The 25,707-nt window shown below is 37.7% G+C and overlaps 1 protein-coding gene and 1 long non-coding RNA gene across 5 annotated transcripts in view; one reads left to right on the top strand and one right to left on the bottom strand.

Annotated features, from left to right (window-relative positions):
- Window positions 1-25,707, bottom strand: part of LOC122557169 (transmembrane gamma-carboxyglutamic acid protein 3) — a 113,442-nt gene that overhangs the window by 79,919 nt on the left and 7,816 nt on the right. For 3 of the 4 annotated variants that reach the window (XM_043704559.1, XM_043704561.1, XM_043704560.1), the window contains exons 2-3: window positions 23,715-24,217; window positions 17,328-17,404 (exon numbers count right to left, since the gene is read on the bottom strand). In XM_043704559.1, the coding sequence (XP_043560494.1) occupies window positions 17,328-17,404; window positions 23,715-23,913 (276 nt within the window). In that variant the 5' untranslated portion in view covers window positions 23,914-24,217. Of the gene's footprint in view, window positions 1-17,327; window positions 17,405-23,452; window positions 23,535-23,714; window positions 24,218-25,707 lie in introns of those variants that run through there. The other variant, XM_043704562.1, reaches the window with a different exon arrangement.
- LOC122557172 overlaps window positions 679-25,707 on the top strand; it is a 32,621-nt gene continuing 7,592 nt past the window's right edge. Inside the window, exons 1-2 of the long non-coding RNA XR_006313763.1 lie at window positions 679-765; window positions 16,141-16,195. This is a non-coding gene — a long non-coding RNA (uncharacterized LOC122557172). The remainder of the gene's footprint in view (window positions 766-16,140; window positions 16,196-25,707) is intronic.

Raw genomic sequence — 25,707 nt, 5'->3', positions numbered from 1 at the left:
ACCAGACCTTTTTGAGTATCCAATCCTTAATAAAAATGGTCCAATACATTATTTTTCTTTGTTTTAAAGTTGTGTTTGATGCCCCAATACCAAGTACCACCCAAAACCATCTTACACAAAGGATTTACCACAGGAAAACATGGGCTATTTAGTATATTTAAACAAGAGAGAATTATTACTGAAAGCAAGTATATTCAAAAACTGACATTTTATAGGTCAATACAGGATTATGTTGTGTTTGGCAATATACAACTGAAGGGGAATAATTTTTTAACATATTTAATATTAAATCGTTACTAGTAGGTTGTGCACAATTGTGTATTTGTGCCTATGTAAATACTGTACCAGCTTTCTCTTACTTGGGAATTATCCATTAAAAACAAAGTTTACGCCTCGGGATGAATGCTATCTATAACAACTCTAGTGAAAATGTTTTGCAAATGGTTTCCCCTTAATGCATCATCTACATAGTATTTACTGGGTCAGAAATTGTTGGGAACATAGTAAGTTTAATGCTCATATCATTATTTTGTAAATAAGCCAGTTTTTCTTTTGTCAGACAGAACAACCTTGTGGGTTTACTTCAAGTCACTACAAATTGCTGGATAATTTGCATGAGACAAAAAAAACCTGTAGATGCTGGAATCCAAGGTAGACAAACTGGAAGCTGGAAGAACACAGCAAGCCAGGCAGCATCAGGAGGTGGAGAAGACAACGTTTCGGATGTAACCCATCTTCAGGACTATATTGTTAATCTTAGAAATGGTAGGTCCCATTAACCTCCAAGCATTTTTAAAAAGTACTGCAAATGTGCCATTGTATTAAATTTAACTTGTTGCAAAAAGTTAAGGTTAACTAAGAACAGTGTGCCAATAGTCAATCCCCACTGTTCCACAAGTTGTAAGAAAATGTGTAATGAAACTGTCACAGTCTTGCCAGACTATAGCACTGCTCCATTATTAGAGAGTCATACAGCATGGAAACAGACCTTTTGGTCCAACACGTCCACACCGACCATGTTCCCAAACTAAATTAGTCCCACTTGCCTGCGTTTGGCCCACATCCCTCAAAACCTTTACTATTCATGAACTTCTTCAAATGTCCTTTAAACGTAACGGTACCTGCATCCATCACTTTCTCTGGCAATTCGTTCCATACATGAACCACCTTGTGTGTAAAAAGATTTCCCCTCATGTCTTTTTTAAATTTTCTCCTCTCACCTTAAAAATGCATCCTCTAGTTTTGAACCCTCCCCCAAATAGGAAACGTCCCTTGTCACTCATCTTATCTATACCTCTTGTGATTTTATAAACTTCAATGTGGGTTAACCTGACAGTCACCACATCTCAGCTGAGGGCATGGGCTGAGGAGAGTCCTTCATAATAGCCTTAAACAGTGTAGTAATTGAACCCATACTGTTGGCATCACTCTGCATTACAAACCCACCACCCAGCCAACTGAGCTAACCGACAGATAATGTGCAGACAATACAAAACACAACAAAAATTTATTCATTTTGCTGATTCATTTCTCACACAGAATTTAAACAATGTTATTTTCTTGCAAATTATCAAACCAATTTCAGTCCACTCATTCCTCAGAATGCACCAGCTATTTTATTATCTTTTGCAATAATATCATCTTTTACACTGATTGGTTGAATCAATTCCATTGGAACAATCTTGTATTGTGTCTTAAATTTCTCGACCAAGGTTAGCAGATTATGATCAGTCATCCTCCAATATTCTTAACATCAGTTATCCTTACTTTTCCGTCTTCCCGCAAGTGATATTATTTTAACATGTGCACATGACATAACTAATTCTTCTTCCTGCAATCTGGAATACCTATGACATCAGTTGCTTTACTATCCCTCTTAATAGCCTTGTATGGAGGTCCAAATCTTTATGTCAAAGGTTCATTTTGTAAAGGTTATTGCACTAACATGCTCCCACCTGTTTGCGACATCCTAATTGTAGCATATTTGTCTGCTCATTCCTTTATCTTCACCTGTAACATTCTTCAATGCTCTTGTGCAATATGTATTCTCCTAAGAATCTCTCTAAAAATATCTCAGCAAGGATGTACTCGCCCTTCAGCATGTTCAGAGATAGTTCATGAGAACAGTCCCAGTAATGAAAAGCTTAACATATGAAGAACATTTGAGGACTCTGGGTCAATACTCAATGGAGTTTAGAGGAAGGATCCAATTGAAACATACATAATACCGAATGGCCTGGACAGAGTAGATACGGGGAATGTTTCCCTTGGTAGGAGAGACTAAGACCAGAGGGCATAGCCTTAGAGGAAAGGGAAGACGTTTTAGAACTGAGATAGGAGAAACTTCTTCAGCCAGAGAGTGGTGAATCTATGGAATGCATTGCCACAAAAGGCTGTGGAGGCCAGGTCATTGAAACTGATATAGATAGACTCTTGAATATCAAGGGGATCAAGAGTTATGAGGAGAATGGAGTTGAGAAACTTATCAGCCATGATTGAATGGTGAAGCAGACTCGACGGGCTGGATGGCCTAATTTCTATTCCTATGTCTTATGGTCTTAAATAAAATTATTGTTTATGGCAACTGTTTGAGGTAGCTCTTTCACTGGTGACAGGCCTTGTTTCGCTATTTCACTGACCATCATACACTCTTCCAGCTGACATATATCACAGGTTAGATGGTCCATAAAATCATCTCCACACAAAACCAATGATGGGCTTTAACCACAAAGTCAAAAGATCATTCCCGCCTCAGTGGGGTAATCTTTCCATTTGTCATATCAGCTGTCTTTGTTGCCCAAGAGAGTAGCATGCATCACTATTAAGTAGTGGAAAGTTGATCTGTAATCTCGTGATCACTGAAAATTGGGTTGAGACTGCCTGTCACAAAGTGAAAAAAAAAACATACAACACTAGGTTACAGTCTAACTAATTTATTTGGAAGTATCAGCTTTCATAGCGCTGCTCCTTTATCAGGTAGCTAGTGGGGCAGGATTATAGGATGCAGAATTTATAGAAAAATATCAAATTATGTGATTTAGTGAACAAACCTAAATTGCTGTTAAGTCCTCGACTACAACATTTTCACCTTTGACAACCAGTTCTTCATCCAGATACATGGAAACCAAATTTTAACCCCAATACGCCAACATTTTCATGCATAAGTTCAAACAAGACTTCTGGCTCTACAGGACCTCCAACCAACACTATACACCAGTTGTATTGATGACATTTTCTTCCTCTGGACCCATGGCGAAGGGTCACTGAAACAACTACAAAGTAATATCAACAGGTTTCGCCACACCATCAGACTTACCATGGACTACTCTTTAGAATGAGTCTCATTCTTAGTGACACACATCTTCATCAAGGACGAGCACTTCAGTACCTCACACTACTGCAAGCCAACGGATAACCTCACAATGCTGCACTTCTTGAGCTTCCACCCTAAACATTTAAAATAACCATCCCCAATGGACAAGCCTTACGCTGGATCTGTTCAGATGAGGAGGAATGTGACTGACACATGAAGGTGTTTAAGTATGCCCTCATAAGAACAGGATACAATGCTCAACTCATCGATTGCCAGTTCTTACGTGCCACAGCGAGAAATCAGAATGACCTCCTCAGGAGACAGACATAGGATACGACCGATAGGGTACCCTTCATTGTCCAGTACTTCCTCAGAGCACAGAAAGTACGCCATGTTCTTCGCAGTCTGCAAGACATTATCGGTGAGGATGAGCATCTGGCCAACACTTTCCCTATGCTTTCACTTCTCAACTTTAAACAACTGCCAAACTACCCAGCCTTCAGGACAACATCGCCCACAAGACCATACAACCCTGTCATGGTAAAATGTGTCAGTGTTGAAACGGATACTACTATTAAGCATGGGGACACCACCCACCATGTACACAGCAGGTACTCATGTGGCTTGGCCAACACTGTCCATCTCACACGCTGCATGCAAGGATGCCCCAAGGCATGGTTGGTGAGACCAAGCAGACACTACAACAATAGATAAATGAACATCGCGCAACAAACGCCAGACAGGGATGTTCCCTCCCAGTCAGGAAACACTCTATTCGTCAGGGCCATTCGGCCTCAGATCTTCACGTGACCATCCTCCAAGGCGGACTTCGGAAATATACAACAACGCAGAGTCACCAAGCAGAGGCAGATAGCCAGGTTGAGTACCCAGGAGGATGGGCTCAACCAGGATCTTGGATTCACGTCACACTACAGGTGACCTCACTATACTATACACTCACATTCACACAATCACACATCCTCTCACAGGCATATACTCCGCCACACTCATGCACACTCTCTCCCTCGCACGTGCACACAAGTCTATGGGGAGAAATTTGCATTTTCAGATTTATATTTGCAGATAGATTCTACTTTGTTCAAAAAGCATACAATCTGTAGGCAGTCATGTGACATTTTATAAATTCCTACTTTGGAAATAGAACCTGTCTGACTCAAGGTTGGAATACCTCACACTTTAAATACATTGTCTGAGCTGAGATGTCACTTTTTAAAACATAAAAACCTTTAAACCCAGTGTTTTGTGATTTTAACTTTGTTCACCCCAATCCAACACCAGCACCTCCATAACAAATTATGAAAGCCAATTAATGGTAAGTATCCTATAATATTATTCCTGTCAGAATTGTTTCTTCTTTTAAGGTTCCCCTCCACCACCATGTCCAAGAACTTGCAGGTGCCTAAAACTTTGGGGTTGGCGTTAATGTTAGTTTGTTCACTATTTCTCACTGCAAAATCAAAAGAGTGAAAATACTAATAGAAACACCAGCCCCTAAGATATATTTAATGTTGCACTGGAAAACAGCAGTTTAAAATGTCAAATAATCACAAAGCTCATGTCAATGAAACTTTTCGAGTCAATTATAAAGCATGTAACAGCAGAGCATTTAGAAATACATATTATAACCAAACAGAATCAGCATGGCTTCATGAAGGGGAAATCACGCCTGATATTTTTATTAGGATTCTTTGATGCGATAACAAGTAGGATAGATAAAGGGGAACCACTACAGTAATATATTTGGATTTCCAAAAGGTGTTTTAATAGGTACCATGCGCAAGGCTATTTAATATGAGCCACTAATTAATAAGGGCTTGTATATGACCATGGATAGAGGATTAGCTACCTAGCAGAAGGCAGGGGTGGAATAAGGAAGATCCACAGGGACAGTTTTGGGACCATAATTATTTACAATATCTGAAAGACTTGGATGAGGAATATGAATGCTCGAGCACAAAGTTTGCGGAGGACACAAAAATAGATGGGAAGATAAGTGGTGAGGATGAGAGTGTCTGCAGAGCAATATAGGCAGATTGTGTTATTTTGTACAAGTTTGGCAGATGGAATATAACATGGCAAAATATGAAGTTGTGCATTTGGCATGAAAAAGAGGAGCTAAAATTTAGTTAAATAGAGAAAGATTGCAGAAAACCACAGCACAGAGGGACTTTGGGGTCTGCATCATTAATCACAAAAAGCTAACATATAAGTTCATCTAGTAACAAGGTAGACAAATTGAATGTTGGCCTTTACTTCAAAGGGAATGGAGTATAAAAACAGACCACACCAAGAATACTGTGAACAGCTGGTCATTTACTTAAAGGAAAGATACACTAGCATTTGGAGACAGTCCAGAAAAGGTTCACTCATTTGATTCTGGGCATGGACAGATTTTCTTCTGAGGAGAGGGTGAGTGGGTTGGGCTTGTATTCATTGGAGTTTAGAAATATGAGGAGACAACATATTGAAATATTAAGATTTCTAGGAGGCTTGATAGGGTGGATACTAAGAGGCTGTATCACCAAATGGGAGAATCTTGGATCAGAGGACAAAATCCCAGAGTAAGGAGTAGCCAATGCAATACAAAGATGAAGAAATTCTTCTCTCAGAGGATGGTGAATCTCTGCATTTGTTACCACAGACAGCTGCAGAGGCTGAATCATTAGGTATATCCATGGCTGAGATGATAGATTTTCAGTTATTAAGGAAATCAAGGGTTATGGGAAAAAGCATGAAAGTGGAATTAAGGATTATCATATCAGCCATGATCTCAAAGAACTGCAGAACAGATGATGAGTCAAATAGCCTACTTCTGGTCCTATGTCTTACAGCAAAAGTAAAATGGCACATTTCTAAGACTGGTTAATTTTTAATGGAGAGTACCATACGTAGGCTCCAGGTAAAATTAAACAGCAAAGGGGAGAGAACATATTCCTAAAGAGAAAGAAAATAATTTGTTTGTAGTGGTTGGAGAGAAAAATGCAATTCTTTAAATGTGGTAGATTTCATAATTAACTGATGTGGGCTTGATTCCTATTCCATAAGATAGGAGTTGGGACTTGTCTTTTCGCCCTAACCTAAACTGGAAAGCAACGGCAAACCATCATTTAGAAAATCTACCTAGAAAACAGCTCAGAATGAAATATCAACAGACAATAAGCCAATGTGCAGGGTACAAATGAGTGCAATATTCTAAAGCAATAGTATTTTAATTCAAGATTAAACATTTTAAATTGGAGTTTAAAAAGATACAAAATTCATTTGTATAAAGAGAAATAAAAATAAGGATTTTGGTGTACAATCTAGATTGACAGTCAAATTTACCAACTGTTTCATGCACTGTTTTTCCACTGAAAATTTATGCCTTACCTGTTCAAATGTTATTGATATTCCATGTCTCTCTTCTAGCAACGAAGGAAATCTCCCAGCGTCCTGGTCAAAATTCATTCTTATTCATTAAAACTGACTAATTAGCGATATATCCCACTGCTGTTTGTGGCAATACATTGTTTGCACAAGTGGCTCACATATTTCCCTATATTTGCATACTTTCAAAGTGATTCAATAGTTGTGAAGTATTCTGAGATGTTTGAAGATTGTAAAAGATGTCAAGTAAATTTAAACTCTTTAATACAAATTCTTTATTACCGAAAACAAAATTTGAACATCCCAAATTATCAAAAGGGAAGCAAAAATCACAAGTTACTATCAAGGGACAGAAAAAATGAAAACTATTAGCAAGATAGTCTAACCTTGGACCAAATTTCAAACATATGAAAGGAAACACTAGCCAAACTTAAGATCTAATTCTTCTCACTTCCGATTTCCAGCAATATGCTCACAATCATTCACTCAATTATCTGGGTTGCTAACCATTTCACAATTCATTATTTCACATTGCATGTCACAGCTAGTTAGAACATTAATTTTCAAATGCATGGGATTCCAACCAACAGAAAATGCTGAAAATACTCAGCAGATCTGGCAGTTCCTGTGGAGAGAAAATCAAAGTTAATGCTGAATAAGGTTCTTCTTGGAATGACATTCAACTTAAAATCTTAACTCTGTTTTTCTCTACTTGAATTATATAAGACATTTGGTTCAGATTCAGTTAATCTTGATTTAAGATCCATTTGAAATTTTCGAAAACCATCCACAACTATTGAATTTTTGCAACTTAAAGCTTTGAGTATCACAGCCCAGTATAATTTCCAATGAGGCATCATGGAGAAATCTGCCACGAAGTAGTGCATGAACATGGTCAGTTGATTCATTTGTCTTCTTTGTTTAGCATGGGGTAAGACCAAGGGAGCAGAAAGTGCTTCTTTTTAACAATGTCCACATAAAGAGAGATGGAATTCAGTGCATGAGCATATTGCCTTTAAAACCATGCTCTAGTATGCTGCACTTTAAAACACCATGCCAGACAACATATAATAATTCACATCTTGAGTGACATTAACTTATAGAAAGAACATTGAACATTGGATGAAAATCTTCCAAACAACAGAATTTGTTAGACAATTTTAAAACATTTTTTTCATTAGTCTGTAATTAAGTGTCCTGAGAAAAGTTGAATTTTTCAGCTCCAAGGGAAAGGCATATCTTATTGAGAGAAAAATATCAATCTTTACATCAAAGGTCGACTTTTTCCTCATATGCACACTTGCACGTGGCACGTTGACTATCCAGATAGGGTTTGCATCCCAAATGCATAACTGCATTGAAAAGCAACTCTACAGCATTGTCACAGGCTACAAAAAGATAGAAAAAATAGATTAGGTTTCTTCTTTCGAGTAACACTACACAAAACCATCTGCAACCGAAAATAAGTGGAAAAAAAAGTAGATTTTGCATTTCTACAGTATGATCACAGTTTTAAATAATCATACCTAGTTGCAGCTAAAATTTCTCATTTGGTTTTCTCTTTGGAAGATTAACATGAATTAAATAAGATTTTGTATTCAAAAGGGCAGCTCTTAAAACAACTTTCTAAATTATGGCTCAGTAATGTAATGGGATATAAAATATTGTAATGATATGCAGAATTTTCTTCATTCTTGTACGAAATGTGAACCTTGATTACATTGGCCTCCCAACCCTAGCTGCCCTTAATCGTCCTCTGAAATGATCCATCGGTTCAAGAGTCAAACATATTGTTGGCTGAAGTTGCATGCAGGCCAGACTGGGTAAGGGTGGTAGATTTACTTTCCTAAAAGGACATTAATGAATCAGATAGGTTGTTATGGGTAGCCTCTTTATTTCAAATTTTATCCGGAAAACAAATTTCACAGTCTGGTGGGATTCAAATCCATGGTCCCAAACCAGAGCAGTAGAATAGATCTCTGGTCAGTGACATTACCGCTACATTACCATCTCCACTAACGAAAACAGTACTCTGCTTTTTTAAAAAAAACTTTGAAATGACTGCCTTCTTATCTACTGCAAGACGTTGGGCAAAATGTCTATATTGTTTTTGGCATAAACTTAACACCAGAGAAAATATATCGAATTAGTATGTTTTTCCTTATTGATCACAGCATTGGGTCTTGGAGTTGGGAGGCCATGTTGCAGCTGTACAGACATCGGTTGGGCAACTTTTGAAATATTGTGTGCAATTCTGGCCTCCCTCCTATAGGAAGAATGTTGTGAAACTTGAAAGAGTTCAGAAAAGACTTACAAGATGTTGCCAGCGTTGGAGAGTTTGAGCTATAGTGAGAGGCTGTATAGGCTGGGGATATTTTCCTTGGAGCGTTAGAGACTGAGGGATGACCTTAGAGGTTTATAAAATCATGAGGGGCATGGATAGAGTAAATAGACAAAGTCATTTTACTGGGCTGGGGGAATCCAGAACTAGTGGGCATACGTTTAGGGTGAGAAGGGAAAGATTTTAAAGGGACCTAAGGGATAACATTTTGATACATTTAGAGGAAGTGGTGGAGGCTGGTACAATTATAACATTTAAAAGGCATCTGGATGAGTACATGAATGTGACGGGTTTAGAGGGATATGGGCCAAGTGCTGGCAAATGAGACGAGATTAATTTATAATAATATCTGGTCGGCAGATTGGACCAAAGGGTCTGTTTCCATGCTATACATCTCTATAACTCTATGAACTAATTCATTCAATAACAAAGACAACAATTCTTGGAACCTACCCTGTCCCTCAAAAGACTGGGTTTTGTCATAGCCTTGCCCCTATTTTAAAGATGAGCCTGCCCTAATAAAATTAAATTCTGTGTCCTCTGCCATTGATATTTGATAGAACTAAGATTCAGAATTCATAGACTTTGGTAAACCTTACTTAGGCAAACCTTTGTGTGAGATCTTTTAAGCTTCTTCACCCCAGCCCTGCTATAAATACTTTTACACATTACTTTAAATCCATTGTAAATTATGTTCCCATTGCATCCTCAAAATAATGTACAATGCATGATCTGAAAAAATTGAATGCATAAAGATCATCGTCACTGTCATCCTGCAATGAAGTACATGAACAAAAGTGACAGAAGACAGATCAACCTGCTCTTCAGTGTTCCTCCCTCCAGCCTAAAACCCAATAGTCAGACTTAGATTAGGAACACAGTAAGTGGAATGACACAACAAACCACAGATCCTCTCTTCCACCCCAAAGGGAATTTTATGTTTAGTAAGCTATATCTTTGAAACTCTAAACAAAATGTACATGCTTCAGCAATATATTATGTCCTCTTACACCATAGTGAAAAAAATAAACAAAAAGGAATGAGTGAGGTTTTTCTTTAATGGAATTATTTGGGAACTTATTTATTCATTTTCTCAACTTTTCCTTTGATTGATAGCATCACCTTTCTGATTTACTGTATTACGTTAGCTCAAATGTTGTTGCATCATTACATCAATTACTTTGAGCATAGGATTATTTTATCTAAAGTTAAATCCTTAAACTATTGGACAAAAAAGTATTTTTAATTGCAGTAAGCTCTCAAGCCAAATTCTTTACTTCATACTGAAACATTTACAGCATAGGTATAGGACAAAAGTTCAGTGAAAATCAACAATATCAGCCTTGATTTGGTGGTAGTCCATTTCTCTAGAATGTGGTTCCATTCCCACGTAAGTGATCTGACTTACATTGCCATTTCAACACCATACTGACACATTGCGAAGGTGTTTTTCCAAAGGGACCCTATCTGCTCTTGCAAATTGATATTTACTTTTTAAAAAAATCATAATTTGAAGATCAAATATACTCTTCTCACGTCCCAACCACATTTACTCTTCAAATAACATCACCAACAGATTAACTGGTAGTTTATCTCATTACTGTCTGTGGAACCTTGCTGGGAGCTAATAGGCTGCCAGGCTTGATTATAATGAAAAGAAAAGCAAGACTTAGAGAAAACATTATAAGTGTGGATTAGTTTGGGATGTCTTGGAAGATGCGAAAGAGTCTATAAATGCAATATCATTCTTTATTGCTTTATAATGAACTGAATGCCATGTAGGGTTGAGTCCAAGAAATTAAGTTATATTAGCTTTTCATTTTCAAAGCAAGTACATTACATTCAATTAATTCACAAAGGGGGCTTCAATTTTGTGTTTTTAAAGCAAATCAGTTTGAGAAGTGGGATTTCATTTAGGGAATCACTTGCCCACTCTGAACACTGGCAGAAGGACTGCTTACTCCGTGAAGTATGTTCTATTTTGTGCTGCAAGCCATCATATTGGATGCTTTGGAGGCATTAGCCTCCAAATAAACCTGTTGGACTATAACCTGGTGTTGTATGATTTTTAACTTTGTCCACCCCAATCCAACACTGGCACCTCCAAATCTTGGTTGGGAAAGACATTCTATAATTACTAACCAGTAATATGGTCCGATCACACCCTGAATATTGCATCTAGCTTTGTTTTGCAAGAAACAAACACTGGCATCAATGCAGAGAAAAGCCACAAAGATCAGGGGGCAGGGAGGGCACAAGTTCAGATTATAAATGTCATTTTGGACAATCATATGGAACTTTTTCAGTCAAACACTGCTCAATGTGTAATGTGTTTGCCAGATAAAATAGCAAGAAAATAAACCTGAAGTCACATTGGACATCAATCTTCACACTGATACAGAATATAAAGTTCGGTATAGCATAGAATGTTTCCTAGTTCAAGTGCAGAAGTTGTTAGTATTGGATAGAGGGGAATGCCAGAGACAATCCATTGTTTCATTAAATTGGAGTTGATGATACAATACAGATCACAAATATTTGCAGCTTCTTGTGGCTATTTCTTAGAAAGCATTAACTTTCCATCTGCAAGCAGTGAACATCAAATAATTTATCTGTACCTACCTTGTACAGTTGAATCCATTCCTAATGTTTTCTGTACATTTCTGCAGATTGTGGACAGACAATACTGAAACACTTCATCACAGTCCTGTTTAGCATTTCCACAAGTATCATAACAACGATCATGCTGATTGCAACACTTCGTCATAGAAGGGATTCCCACATCTAGCTATTTACAAAGATATATGTAAATATGTATGACAGGTGGTCGCAATATCTCAATAAAACCTGCAGTCAACATTGATCAGCACTGAAGTTAGAGAGTATTGGCCTTCATTATGTTCAATAAATTGGGTAAGTGTTACTCATTGGTTCATTTCTCAGGACATAGACCCGACCAATCAGAGTCACCTGCCTGATTTAAAAATTAAACATGGCCTTGCAGTTAACTATCAATCATCATTAATTGCTGCATTCTCCATGTAATTCCTTGACCAGAGCCAACTTTCCAACTAATCAGGATGTGCATTCGCAGTCTAAATTTGTACTTAGCTTTGAATTGTTCAAACAAGCACAAGCTGAAGACATTCTACCGAATGCCTTTTCTCAGCAAGACTCTCTATATTAAGTTACTATCATGCTCCAAAAGCTAATCATTGACTGTATCCAATAGCTACAACGATCAGAAATGCTGCACAGATACTATAAAACGATAGCAAAAACAAATACAGATTTCGACTTATTTAACCAGTGTGGATGTTAGAGTCTCACTTCTCAAATTCTGCTCTAGCTTTAAGCCCAGCTTGCTCAGTTCTTGTGGCCCTAGCATGAACAGAGTGTCCACACTGCTGGAAAATTGAGCTAGAGCACTTTATGTGAGCACAAATTTGTGTTGAAAGCCAAAGCAAGGCATTCTGTGTTGGAACAAAAAGCCGAGCTTTTGCGTCTGTCCTAGAAGGGAGAGAAATGCCAATGCTGCTCACAGTATAAATCCAACTGGACAGCATAGAAGACAAAGACAGACCTCTCGGTATTTCTGAAATTTGTATTGGATCCATGGAGCCAAAAGCTTACAGAAAGAGACTGTAACAATCAGATGTTAACATCTACCGTTCAGGTTGCTGAATACGCAGCATGAAACAATTAGCAGAATTTTTAACATCCAGAATCTACTTTCCTTACATCTGACATGGATGGTACAACCAATTGATTCTCGGGATGAGGAATAGAAGCATGATCACAACAACTCAATCTGAACACCAAATGGCAATGAGTGCATGGGCCATGCAGGGGAGAGGAAGAGCTGGATATGGCTATTTTCTATTCTTCTCTTCTTACCTCAACCTCTTTTTCCGTGGACACCAACAATCATTCAGCATGGTGTCCAAGGAACTTTGATATGCAAACCTTGCTACAACTATTCAACTTGTGAGGGATGAAAGCTAACTGATTCAGAATTCTATTGTCCTCATTTTCAAGCAGAAGTTACTAAACAGTGCTTGGAAACTGGAATTGAATATTCCGAATTCTATCCTGACCGTGATGAAAACAAAGTGACTTGGATATTCAGTTATCTGAGACCATTTTTGAGAATTTAAATTAAAAGGATTACCGTAAAGAGAATGCCTTTTTAAAAGAAATGCAACAAATGGATCCTCAACTAGGGCGGCATGGTGGCTCTGTGGTTAGCACTACTGCCTCACAGCGCCAGGGACCCAGGTTCAATATCAGCCCCGGGCGACTGTCTGTGTGGAGTTTGCATATTCTCCCCTTGTCTGAGTGGGTTTCCTCCGGGTGCTCCGGTTTACCCCCACAGTCCAAAGATGTGCAGGTCAGGTGAATTGACCAAATTGACCATTTGCATTAGTCAGAGGGAAATGGGTTTGGGTGGGTTACTCATTAGAGGGTTGGTGTGAACTTGTTGGGCTGAAGGGCCTGTTTCTACACTGTAGGGAATCTAATCTAATATAACGGAAAGTTACACCAAATAGACAATTCATAAATGAAATCAGAACCAATATCCTAGTGTTATTATTTAAACAAGAAAAAAAGCAATGAGAACACAAAGACAACCTCAAAAGCCAGCCAATTAGGAAGGGGCTGTAGTCAATAGATGATAGTTTACAAGTGACTCATAAAATTCCAATGGTAAGTCACTTGGATATTAGAAAAACACAAACTAAAATATTAGAACGTTTTTATTGGCCAGGATTAAATCAAGTTGTGGTCAGATTTTATCAGACATGTCCTACATGTTAGATAGTGGGGAAACCCCAACCATTGATTAAAACCTGTGCTTTTAATTCTGATACCAGCTTTCAAATAACTGTTTAGCGGGGTCTAAATTAGAATAGATTTTGTAGGATCCTTACCTAGAACTAGGAATGATAGTCAGTATCTTTTAATAACTATAGCTTTTGGAGAAAAATACAGCAAAATAGTAGTAGAAAAGTAGATTTTTGTTTCCTCACAAGTTATGGATTGCCCAAATAAGTACAATCAAATGCAGATTCAACCAAATTTTATGTCACAAATACTTGATGTCATCACTAGCGTGGGAATAAAACAATTTATGCCTTCAGCTCATCTTGCACAATCTCAAAGAACATGGAAAAGATGGCATTAAACTTATAAAGAGCATTGGAGCTTATAGTCAGCAATGTCCTAACGACAAGGATAAAGGGAATTCCTGTGTTATTATCTGCCATTAGGGATGTTCCTAATTAACTCTCAGTATTTAGTCCTTTTGATAAGGACATGAGGTGAGAATATCCCTTAAACTGAGTAAACAGAAATTTAAAAACCAAATATCTGAGAACCTTCAAGCCTATGTTTCAAGTTTCAGAAAGAAACAAAACAAAGCATGTGGGGTAGCCAAAAAGCATAGAAGAAATGTTCAACAATAATAAAAACTAGAACAGAAGAAAAGGCCAAAGCTAGATAGTTTGATGTTCAAGACAAAATATTAGTCATGTTAGTGGTCTCTCGGAAGCCATTAAAAGCAAGGTTCACTGGTCCTCATCAAATCAGAAAAAAAAACTCAATGATGTGAATTATATCATGAGTAGCAGACATAAGAAAAAAAATTAGCAAAAAAAATGTTAATGTAATACCAGGATAGAGAGTGTAGAGAGGAGTAAAGTGTATTTAGAATAGTGAACGAAATAGGTAAATGAAAATAAAATATCACAATTGTAGAATGAATCAGAAATTAAAAATTCAAAAGTTGACCCTCAATCATCAATTTGATAAAATGGAAAGTACCTAAAGAGGTTATATGGAATTTGATACTATCTTCCAGAAAACAATTGAAATGACTAGAAAAGCTATTATGTCTCATAAAAAGATTTGTGCAAATAGACCAGGAGAAAATATATATTAACATAAAACAACATCTGTACTGACTTATTCCAAAGAAATGAGCTGAAATGAGGAAAGAGATTAAGTTCCAGATAGATAATGACACTATTGGCCTGAGTGATAGTAGCTGGAGCTCACCTATGTGATGGTGCTGAAACTGGAATGGATCACAAAAATTCTGCGTTACCATCATTATTACAAAGTTGGACTTGCATTGATTCAAATTTGACCTGTTAAGAGGATATTGACAATTTCCTTGCACTGACAGGGCCAAAGATATATCAACTTTTTAACAATAGATGGACTTTGTCAACAAGTCTAGCCATTTAGAATGAAAAATGCACCAGTTACTTTTCAACAATTAACTGAAAGAAATTTTTACATTGACCTGGTTATGTTCAGCTAAACTGGGAAGAACAACTGTATCAATTGAATGACCTTTTGAACTGTTAAAAAGTGCAACATTGGTCATAAATCTGGATAAAAGTGTACTTGCCAAAGCAAAACTGACTTACTTGGGCCATACTGTGGTATAAGGACAAGTAGTACTAGAAATGTTAAAATTTGCGTTACCTTGAATATTCTCTATGGCAAAACACAAAATTCTGAGAAACATTGGCAGGAGTTAATTTTGTCGGCAGTTCATTCTGAATTTCAGCACTATTAGTGGCCTCTTTAACAAGTTTATTGAAGAACAAGAAGAAATTTTATTGGACAAGGGAATGTTCAACAATAAAGAAAGAACGTTGCACCGACTACAAAAATTTGAAGTTTACATATCCAAGAAATCTGAAAAGATTTTCTTTATATGGACTAGAACCTTTTAGATTGTTTGGAGACATTGCATACCAAAAACATTAAGACTCCTTTCTTGATATTGTAGCTGTACAATGAAAAAAATCATTTATTTGGATGGCAAGGACAATATAGCAAACGCTTTGTCAAGAATAAAGACTAATGAAACCAATACCATGATCAAAATGCACTAGTGAAGGATATGATTGCATGAAAAAATGTACATGTAAAGTTAATAAAATACTATTGATGTGCCATAGAAATCATGCAAAGAACTTATTGATGAAAAGTGAAAATGTCTCTGAAGGATATATTTTCAGGTTTTCTTTTGTGGAGGTGTGATGGATGATGTATTGCATGTTATATTTTTGGATTTTGATTTCAGAATAGAAACAGATGAATATAAACCAGCTCAAAGACTTTTTTTTCCTGTTGAAAAGGTGAGAAGTACCTGGGAGAACGCCTACAGTGTTAATGGAGAAAATGGTTAGCTTATTGGCTTTGTGACATATGGAGTAAACACATTAAGACAACTAGTTTAGTTTTGACTTCAAAGTAGAAGGTTCAAGGTTTTTATTCAGATGCCAGAAGCCCAGAATACAGAAAAGCTTCTCCTTACAGGTGAATCAACTCATTTCAGGGAACCAATCACCTCAGCAGAAGTGGTTTCTGGACTGTGGAGCTTTCAAGCTGGAAGAATTTGAATAGAAATCCTTAGGTTGTTAAAAGTGAGGAAATTTGGGCCATCAGAACCACAAAATATCCATGTCATCAGACTTGGAAATAAACTGTAAAATCGTCACTGCAGTTCAAGAAAAACAAACAAGAAAATCAGTTAATTAAATATTTAAACAGTTGATAGAGGAGTGATATTTTTCTGGGAATGAGTCTCTTAAACACATGGTTTTGGAAAGCAGGTTGAAATGTTTTGATTTTTGGGTTGAGATTGGTCTTCTACATAAAATCTTTGTTTCTTTGTGTAATCAACTTTTGGTCTACTGCTAAAGAACATTAGTAGCATTGTGTCACTTTATTTCAGTGACTAAAAACCATATTAACCAACCGCAAAAATTAAGTGTATAATCTATCAAGCCAGTATTCATGTTGGGATCTGACTTGTCCATTTTCCCATCAGCTGGGATCTTAACACAACATACAAATATACTCAGGTAAAAACAATGACTGCAGAGGCTGGAAACCAGATTCTGGATCAGTGGTGCTGGAAGAGCACAGCAAGTCAGGCAGCATCCGACGTGCAGCAAAATCGACGTTTCGGGCAAAAGCCCTTCATCAGGAATTCCTGATGAAGGGCTTTTGCCCGAAACGTCGATTTTGCTGCTCGTCGGATGCTGTCTGAATTGCTGTCCTCTTCCAGCACCACTGATCCAGATACAAATATACTCAGTCTACTGACTTTGCTGATATGCAACAATGTCAACATGAAATAACCAATAAAACATCCTGTTCAGCAAATTTATATTGTTGCTTAGTGAAACCATTGAAGCATTTCATTCATTACTGAAATTTAATGAAATTAAGAAAGATGCAAATCTTTGACAAAGTATTACTTACATGAACTCCAAACATCGGAGAGCCACATCCATTGGGTGGAGGAGGTTTATAATTGGAGCGAGGAGTTGGCTTAGATCCTGTAAAGAAAAATAGAAGTTTAGTATTAGCAATTTTTGAGAAGGTTTGTAGCTCAGGTTGATGATACAAGTATATAAGTTAGCTCGCTGAGCTTGAAGGTTTGTTTTCAGACATTTCATCACCACACCTAGGTAACATCATCAGTAAGAGTCTCTGGTGAAGCGCTGCTGGTATGTCCCACCTCTCTAATTATAGGTCTTGGTTTCTTATGCTGGGTGATATCATTTCTAGTTCTTTCTTTCAAGGCAAGGGTCTAAATCGATGTGTTTATTGATGGAGTTCTGGTTGGAATGCCATACCTCTAAGAATTCTCATGTGTGTCTTTGATTCGCATGTCCGAGGATGTGTGTGTTGTCCCAGTCAAAGTGGTGTCCTTCTTTTGTCTGTATGTATAGAAACTAGTGATAGTGGGTCGTGTCTTTTGGTGGCCAGTTAGTGTTCACGTATCCTGGTGGCAAGTTTCATGCTAGTTTGTCCGATTCAGGTTTTCTTAAAACTCTTGCATGTAACATGGACAAAGGAGAACCAGAGAATGTGCTGTATTTGGATTGTCAGAAGATTTTTGGTAAGGTCTCACACAGGAGGTTAATAAATAAAGTTGGAGCACAAAGGATTTGATGAAATGTACTAGTATGGATTGAGAACTGATTGATAGACTGAAAGCAGAGGGTAGGAATAAACAAAGCACTCTCAGGATGGCAGGCTATTACTAGTGGATTATCACAACTATCAGTGCTAAGTCCATAGCTGTCCATAATACATATAAAATCAATGATTTGGATGTGGCAATTAATTGTATTACTTTTGATGGTACCAAAATGTGATGAGGATACAAGGAGGCTTCAAGGGAACTTGGACAGGCTGAGTAAATGGACTAGAATATGGTAGATGCAATATAATAAGATCAAGTTATTAACTTTGACTGACAAAAGCTGGAATATTTATTAAGTTGTAAAGGGTTTTGGTGTCCAAAGGTGATCTTAGAGTCATGATATTTTCATCAACCTGTTTAGATGTGTAATGACACACCTCTGGAGCAGATGGAACTTGAACTTGGGCTCATTAATAAATGGCACTAGCAACAAGAAAGATGAAAAACTCCAGGCAGATGTTAAGGAACCAGAAAAAACAATAGCAAGCAGGTCCTCAAAAAAGTAGTAATTTCTGGATGACTTGAAGTAAAATGTATTAATAAATATCCAACTGGGAGATAGAGCAGACAAAAGTGTGGCTGAAGAGATGGCACACAAGGAAAATCTTCACAGCTCCTGGGCTGTTGGGAACAGTTATGGCAGTGCTGGGACCAATGCAGACTTAAACATATTTGGAAACAGTTGTTGTGAGACAATTTGCTGATTCTGTTGAGGAAGATTTCCACAAACCTATCGGGGGAATTGTGCCAAGACATAGCATTGGAAAGGAGAAGGTAGATACAGAAAAGTACTGAGACAAAAAGCACAAGAATAAGAAGTTGCAATGGTGAGCTCAGACCAAGAAGGAATGCAATAAGATGCAAATTATGTTTACAGTACACTTATGTAGACAATCGAAACATGTTAAATAAGGTTGGTGAGACAGAAGCACAGATCACTGCATGTAATATGCTATGACAGCAATACAAGACCTGGTTTTAAAAAAGGCAGCTTTGACATTAGATATTCCTAAAATCAATAGGATCCAGAAAAGACAGATAGAAAAAAAGAAGAGAAGTGGGAGAGGGGTCATGGACAAAATCTATTTGATTACAATTAAGCAAGGGTGAAATTGTGAATTTACTAGGCAGAATCATCCAAACTGCTCTTGGCAGTGGAATAGGATGCTTCTGCCAAAGCTCATCTGCTGCATTCACTTCTTTTCCTTTTCTTTTTCCCTTTTGTGTTTGCTTTTCTCTTCTTTCTTCTTGGCAACGTCCCAAATTGCTAGCCTCAGCACAGATTTGAAAACCCCACCTCAATGATGACCCGATAAGATGTCCTCTTGGCCCAGTGTGGCAGTCTCCCGGCCTGGCAATCTCTCAACAGTTCAACATAGCAGTCTCTCAGCAGCCCGTGTTGGTCTTTTGACCCGGTGTGCCTCAGTGTGAGCCTTCAGTCCTGAGGTGATTCAAGGCCCAGTGCAGTGTAAAGGCAAGGTGCCTTTGTGGCCTGGGTTGGAAAGACTGTTAGTTTGAACTTTTTATTTCTCTACTTTTCTAATTTACTCCTATCATCCGTAATGCTGGACTTTTTATTTCTTTTTTTTTAATTTTTTTTTTCCTAAGAGCTTGTACTGAAGAATTTGTATCTAGGTGCATAAGATGGTGCCATAAGTGGCAACTTGTAAATTTTTCATCGTACCCATTTGAGTATGTGACAAAAAAGCGAATTCAACTTAATTCGATTCTTAGATGCTGACATTTGCCCAGAGGGCAGAGAATTGCAATATTACCCCCATCTTCAAAAAAAGGGATAGAAGCCCAAGAAGTGCAGGCTGGCTAGTTTAAATGTGGTGGTGGAAAAGCTTTTAGAAATGATAATCTGGGACACAATTTACAAGTTACCAGGACAATTGTGGATTAATGAAGAAAAACTAGAACAAATGTTTAGCCAACTTGCTGAGAATTTTGAAGAAGTAACAAGGAGAATTGATTAGGATAACGTGATTGATGTGGTATGTACAGATTGGCAAAAAGGTAAATTGAAAAAAAAAGCAAAGCTGAATCCTACAGAATAAAAAGGTACAGCCACAGCATGGGTTCAAAATTGGGTGAGTGAATAAAGTAGTGGTGAATAATTGTTAGTCATCTTGAAGAAAGTATACAGTGGATTTCTCAAGGGGTCAGTTAGTCCTAGTAAAACTGCCTTTCTTATTAGTACACAAGGTGTGGCTCAATATATAAACTTTGAAATTGTGCCATATAGATAGCAAAAACTTGGAAATCTTGTTAACTAAGATGGTCACAATATACCTCACGAAGCTGATGGAATGGGCAGACAAGTCGTAGATAATTTTGATGCAGGAAAGTGTGAAGTGATACAATCTGGTAGGAAGGAAGCAATATGAAGTAAAAGATAAAATACTAAAAGGAATGGAACAGAGAAAGAATTTATTCAAAAGGCGACAAAATAGTCAGCAGGGAAGTGTCTATCAATGTTATTTAAATAATTTACAGAAGACATTAGATAAAATCCCTCAGAAGAGGCCACAAGCTAAAGTTGAAGCTTGTGGAACTGAAGGTATTGATCTGGTTAGAAATCTGGCAAGTGGCAGGAAACAGAGTAGGTACTTGAACTGGCAGGATGTGGGTAGTGTTGTGTCACAGGGATCTTTAATAGAATTAAACCATTCATCATATGTATTCACCATTTCGGTGATGGAATATGCCACACATCAAAACTTGTCATTGATTCAAAGATAAGTGGCACTGTTAAGTATTGCAGATAAATGTTTTATATATATATATACTAAAAGAGCTTGATAAAGTAGGTAGAGATCATGCTTCAATTATACAAAGCCTGGGTGAGATCACACCTGGTGTACTGAATATATTGAATACATTTATTCAAGTTGGCACAAAAAAAAGTAAGAAAATAAGCAAAGGCCAATATTGGTTCCTGGAATCAGAAGTTAAAACGGTCTGATTTCTGTTAAAGAATGCCATACCATTCACATTCACTACTTTTTCCTGGTGTGCAGATAAATTCCAGAATAGCAGAATAATGTAGCAGAATTAGCAATAAAAAGGTGTCACATCACTTATTACACATTATGAATAACAAATACACTTGTAACTGTCACTCAGACAGATAAAATTCCACACCTTCAGCACAAAACTTGCATACCTCATCAACCAGAGGCAGTACCTCCCAAGTATACTGTACAGCAATCTCTACCTACGCTGCGGTTCTTTCAGAAAAACAACTTGATGTGTGGGCGACATGAGTCTCATGGACTCAGATTCATTATTTTTACATAACTAAGCAGGTAGGAAATCCTAACCAGCATGGCATTTTTCATTGCCTAGCAACAAGACCTAAAGGCATTGCAGTAGGACAGTTAGCTCATCGCTGACAGAGGAGTACAAGATTGACAAAACAGGAGTTTTTTTAAAAAAGTACACTTCCTACAAAATGTGTTTACTCCAGGCAAATAAAAAGTGCACCCTCCCATACACAGAAATTAAATCGTGTTTATAAACATCTGCTAAAATAGTATACTGAACTTTCATTTATCACTTATTCAAGCATCAATGCTTTACAAAATGTTGCAAACAATGCTTTGTGGTTTCAATACAAGTTATAAATCATACAAAGTGTACTTTTTACCTTTGTTAATTATTCTACTCTTAACCAGGTCACTTTCTGTGTTACCGTGACCAACTTGGCTAAAGACAGGTGATTTCGAAACAGCTTAAAAGAGTAGGAGAGGGATATGTTAACAAACATGTGACCGGTCATTGCATTAAAAATATCTAACTTGGCTCTTATGATTATAATCTGTCTATTGTATCCTGACCAATCTGAATCTGTTATAATTAATCAATTGATCAGGATCAAGTGTAACTAACACTGTGAATAAAAAAACAAAACAAAAGAACTGCTAGAAATCTGAAACAAAAATAAAAACAGCTGGAAAACTCCGCATGTCTGGCAGCAACTATGGAAAGAGAAACACAGAATTATTGGACTCAAAACTTAAACTCTGATACTGCCAGACCAACTGTGTTTCGCCACCTTTTTTTTATTTCAGATTTCCACATCGACAACACTTTGCAATATTTTAAGATATTTCACTAAAGTACTTCGTCCAACACATCAAATGTAGCATCTGGTCTTGTCTGAATGCACAACTAATTGGTCAAGTTTTGCAACTTCTCCATCTCTTTATATAAAGCATCATCCTTCTGTGATGACCTAGTAACTCGGATGGGATAAACATCTCAAAATTGGAATAAATTTTAAATCAATCCTGACCTACTTTGCTCACTCGTTAAAACGTGAGGTTTAGAAGTCACACAAACCTGACTCCTAATTTTAAATTGTGTTTTTAATAGCACACTTCTCAAATTACACAGTAGCATCCAAAAAGGATCTCATCTGCAAGGACATTTCAACATAATTCCATCCATGCACCAAAGCTATCTTCTATCTAGTATCACAGAATGAAGTCTATATTCCCTCAAAATAAGTTTCTTCATGGTGCATCTCTTTCAAATTCATCTTCTCGATTATTGGCACTGATAATGTCATTTCCAGGAGGATTTCTATCGCTAGTTCAGTTACATGACTAGTCTTTATTTCTCTATCTAATCTACTGAAGCCGCTGTCGTCCCTTCCACATTTATATTGAGAGGGAATACCACTAAGACATTTTCCGTTTATACTATTGGAAATTCTTTCTTATGATCATTTGCTGGACTCACTATAAGTGCTTGTAAAGCTTTTTATTGCTTTCTGTTTTCATCCCATTCTGTCAGCCCACAAATCATACTTCTCAGCCATCACCCTGAACATTCAAATAGTATTTGAACCTGTTCATGGACTGTGGAGGCCAAGTCATTGAGTGCCTTTAAGACAGAGATAGCTAGGTTATCTATTAGGAAGACGATCAAGGGTTATGGATAGACGGCAGGAGGTTTGAGAAACTATCTGCTGTGATCAAATGGCAGAGCAGACACGATGGGCCGAGTGGTCTAATTTTGCACGTTTCATATGGTGTCATGATCTTAACCCATAATTGCCATACTCCTTTATTCTGGGCCTTTTGGGAAGATAATACCACCAGAATAGCCGCCTGGGTAATTGTTGTCTGGATGTGACAGCTGTCATGCGTCCTGATCTTTGTAATTATTTCAAATTAATTGCGAGAATGAGCCTGGACAGACTGAATGCCACATTTCATAAGAACAGTCTTAACACTCGTTTTTATCAGGACAATCTAATTCTCAATGACACTCAATAATAAACCTTTTGAATATAACTCCGTTTCAGAGGATTTAATGCAATACCTAAATAAGGTGAGAAAGCTATTCATGTAACTTGGTGACGATTGGCATTTTTCTTTCTTACCTTATCACCCAACGTCAGAAAACCTTGTCTAACGCAGGTCAGAAACATCTGATGGCACATCAGAATGACTTGACTTGGTAAACTGTGGATTAATAGATTTCCCAAAAATAATTGCCTTACTTCAAAGTAAGTTTACTCAACAGCATAGATATCTCAGTAATGACGCATCAGAACTTACAAAATGGTTTACCCCTCTATTTTACATAGAATTACAACATCCTAGAGACTTCAAAGTTTTGTAATTCATATACATTTTACTCACCATCGCTGCATTTGTACTTGCAGATCCCATCTTCTCCACCGAGTAAATCCAGTGCTGCATTTAGATACATATCAATTTTATGAATTCCGTTACGAATTGTTTTCAGCTTCCCCATCCAGTCTTTGTAGTGTGTCACTTCTGAATGGTACCCATGACTCTTCAAAATAATTCCCACAAGCACATAGACAAGCAAATGCATGCTCAATGGAAACTCTGCACTGAAACTCTTTTCACTTCAAGTTTTTGGTTGAAATATAAAATACTATTGCAAAGGCTCATTGGCATTACAAATTTTAAAAATGGTCAGTTAGTGATTTCAGTATCAGGGTAATTTAGAGTATTCAGACTTCACTGGTTACTAAACTTTTGACTGTTGCAGATAGATATTCTTCTGGGAACTGTTCCAGGACTGTCATGCTGTACAAGCGTCAGTGTTGGTCACATGGATGAGAACAGCAAGCCAAATTGGATGAAAGTATCACATCTGTCGCACTTTTGCAAATCTAGAATGGGCAAGAGGAGAAAAAGAAAAGAGGGCTAATTTATACAAAATATATTATTTAAATTCAAAGTTCAAATTTCATAACCACAAATTCTATTGGTTCATAACAGAAGCAAATGCTAGTCCTTGACGTTGAACGAATGAAATATTTGCTGTGTGTTATGTATTTTGGCATTAAAAAGTATAATGTTGTAAAAGCACAACACAGAGTATTAGATTTCCCTGTGCAATTACTAAAAAAAAGCAATCTACTCCCAACTTTAATAATTCTTTATTACAGTAGCAATGATGAACAAACATAACTGAGTATAGGATTTGGGAAGTCATAGGCAAAAGTGAGGACTGCAGATGCTGGAAATCAGAGTCTAGATTAGAATAGTGCTGGAAAAGCACAGCAGGTGAGGCAGCATCCGAGGAGTTGGAAAATCGACGTTTTGGGCAAAAGCCCTTCATTAGGACTGAAGGCAGGGAGCCTCCAGGATGGAGAGATAAATGGGAGGGGGGGGGAAAGAGGGAGAGAGAGAGAAAGAAAGAGACTGGAGAGAAGATTGAGGCTGTACGGGACATTGGTGAGGCCTCTTCTGGAGTACTGTATCCAGTTCTAGTCACCCAGTTTAAGGATATTAAGCTGGAGAGGGTTCAGAAGAAATATACCATGTTGCCAGCAGTGGAAGATTTAAGTTATAAAGTAAGGCTGGATCGGCTGGGAGTACTTTCACTGGAGTGTAGGAGGTTCAATGGCTAGAAGTTTATAAAATAATTAGGGGTATACATAGAGTTAATGGTAGTTGTCTTTTCATCGGATGGGGGATTTCAAGACTGGAGGCATATTTTTATGGTGAGAGGTGAGAGATTTTTTAAAAAGGCATGAGGGGCAATTTATTTTTACACAAAGGGTAGTTTGTGTGTGAAATGAACTTCCTGAGGAAGTGGTGGTTGCGAGTACAATTACAACGTCTAAAAGACATTTGGACAATGACATGAATAGCTGAAAATATGTTGCTGGAAAAGCGCAGCAGGTCAGTCAGCATCCAAGAAGCACGAGAATCGACGATTCAGGCATGAGCCCTTCTTCAGGAATGAGGAGAATGTGCCCAGCAGGCCAACATAAAAGGTAGGGAGGAGGGACTTGGGGGAGGGGCGTTGGAAATGCGATAGGTGGAAGGAGGTTAAGGTGAGGGTGATAGGCCGGAGTGGGGGTGGGGGTGGAGAGGTCAGGAAGAAGTTGGAGGTTAGCAAGGTGGTGCTGAGTTCGAGGGCTGGGACTGAGACAAGGTGGGGGGAGGGGAAATGAGGAAACTGGAGAAATCTGAGTTCATCCCTTGTTGGAGGGTTCCTAGGCGGAAGATGAGGCTCTCTTCCTCCAGCCGTCGTGTTGCTATGGTCTGGCGATGGAGAAGTCCAAGGACCTACATGTCCTTGTTGGAGTGGGAGGGGGAGTTAAAGTGTTGGGCTACGGGGTGGTTGGGTTGGTTGGTCCGGGTGTCCCAG

The sequence above is a fragment of the Chiloscyllium plagiosum genome, chromosome 15, assembly GCF_004010195.1.
Source record: "Chiloscyllium plagiosum isolate BGI_BamShark_2017 chromosome 15, ASM401019v2, whole genome shotgun sequence".
In the NCBI taxonomy this organism is placed as follows: domain Eukaryota; kingdom Metazoa; phylum Chordata; class Chondrichthyes; order Orectolobiformes; family Hemiscylliidae; genus Chiloscyllium; species Chiloscyllium plagiosum.
Note: the sequence above shows the minus strand (reverse complement) of the source record. Positions and strands in the feature narration are given on the sequence as shown.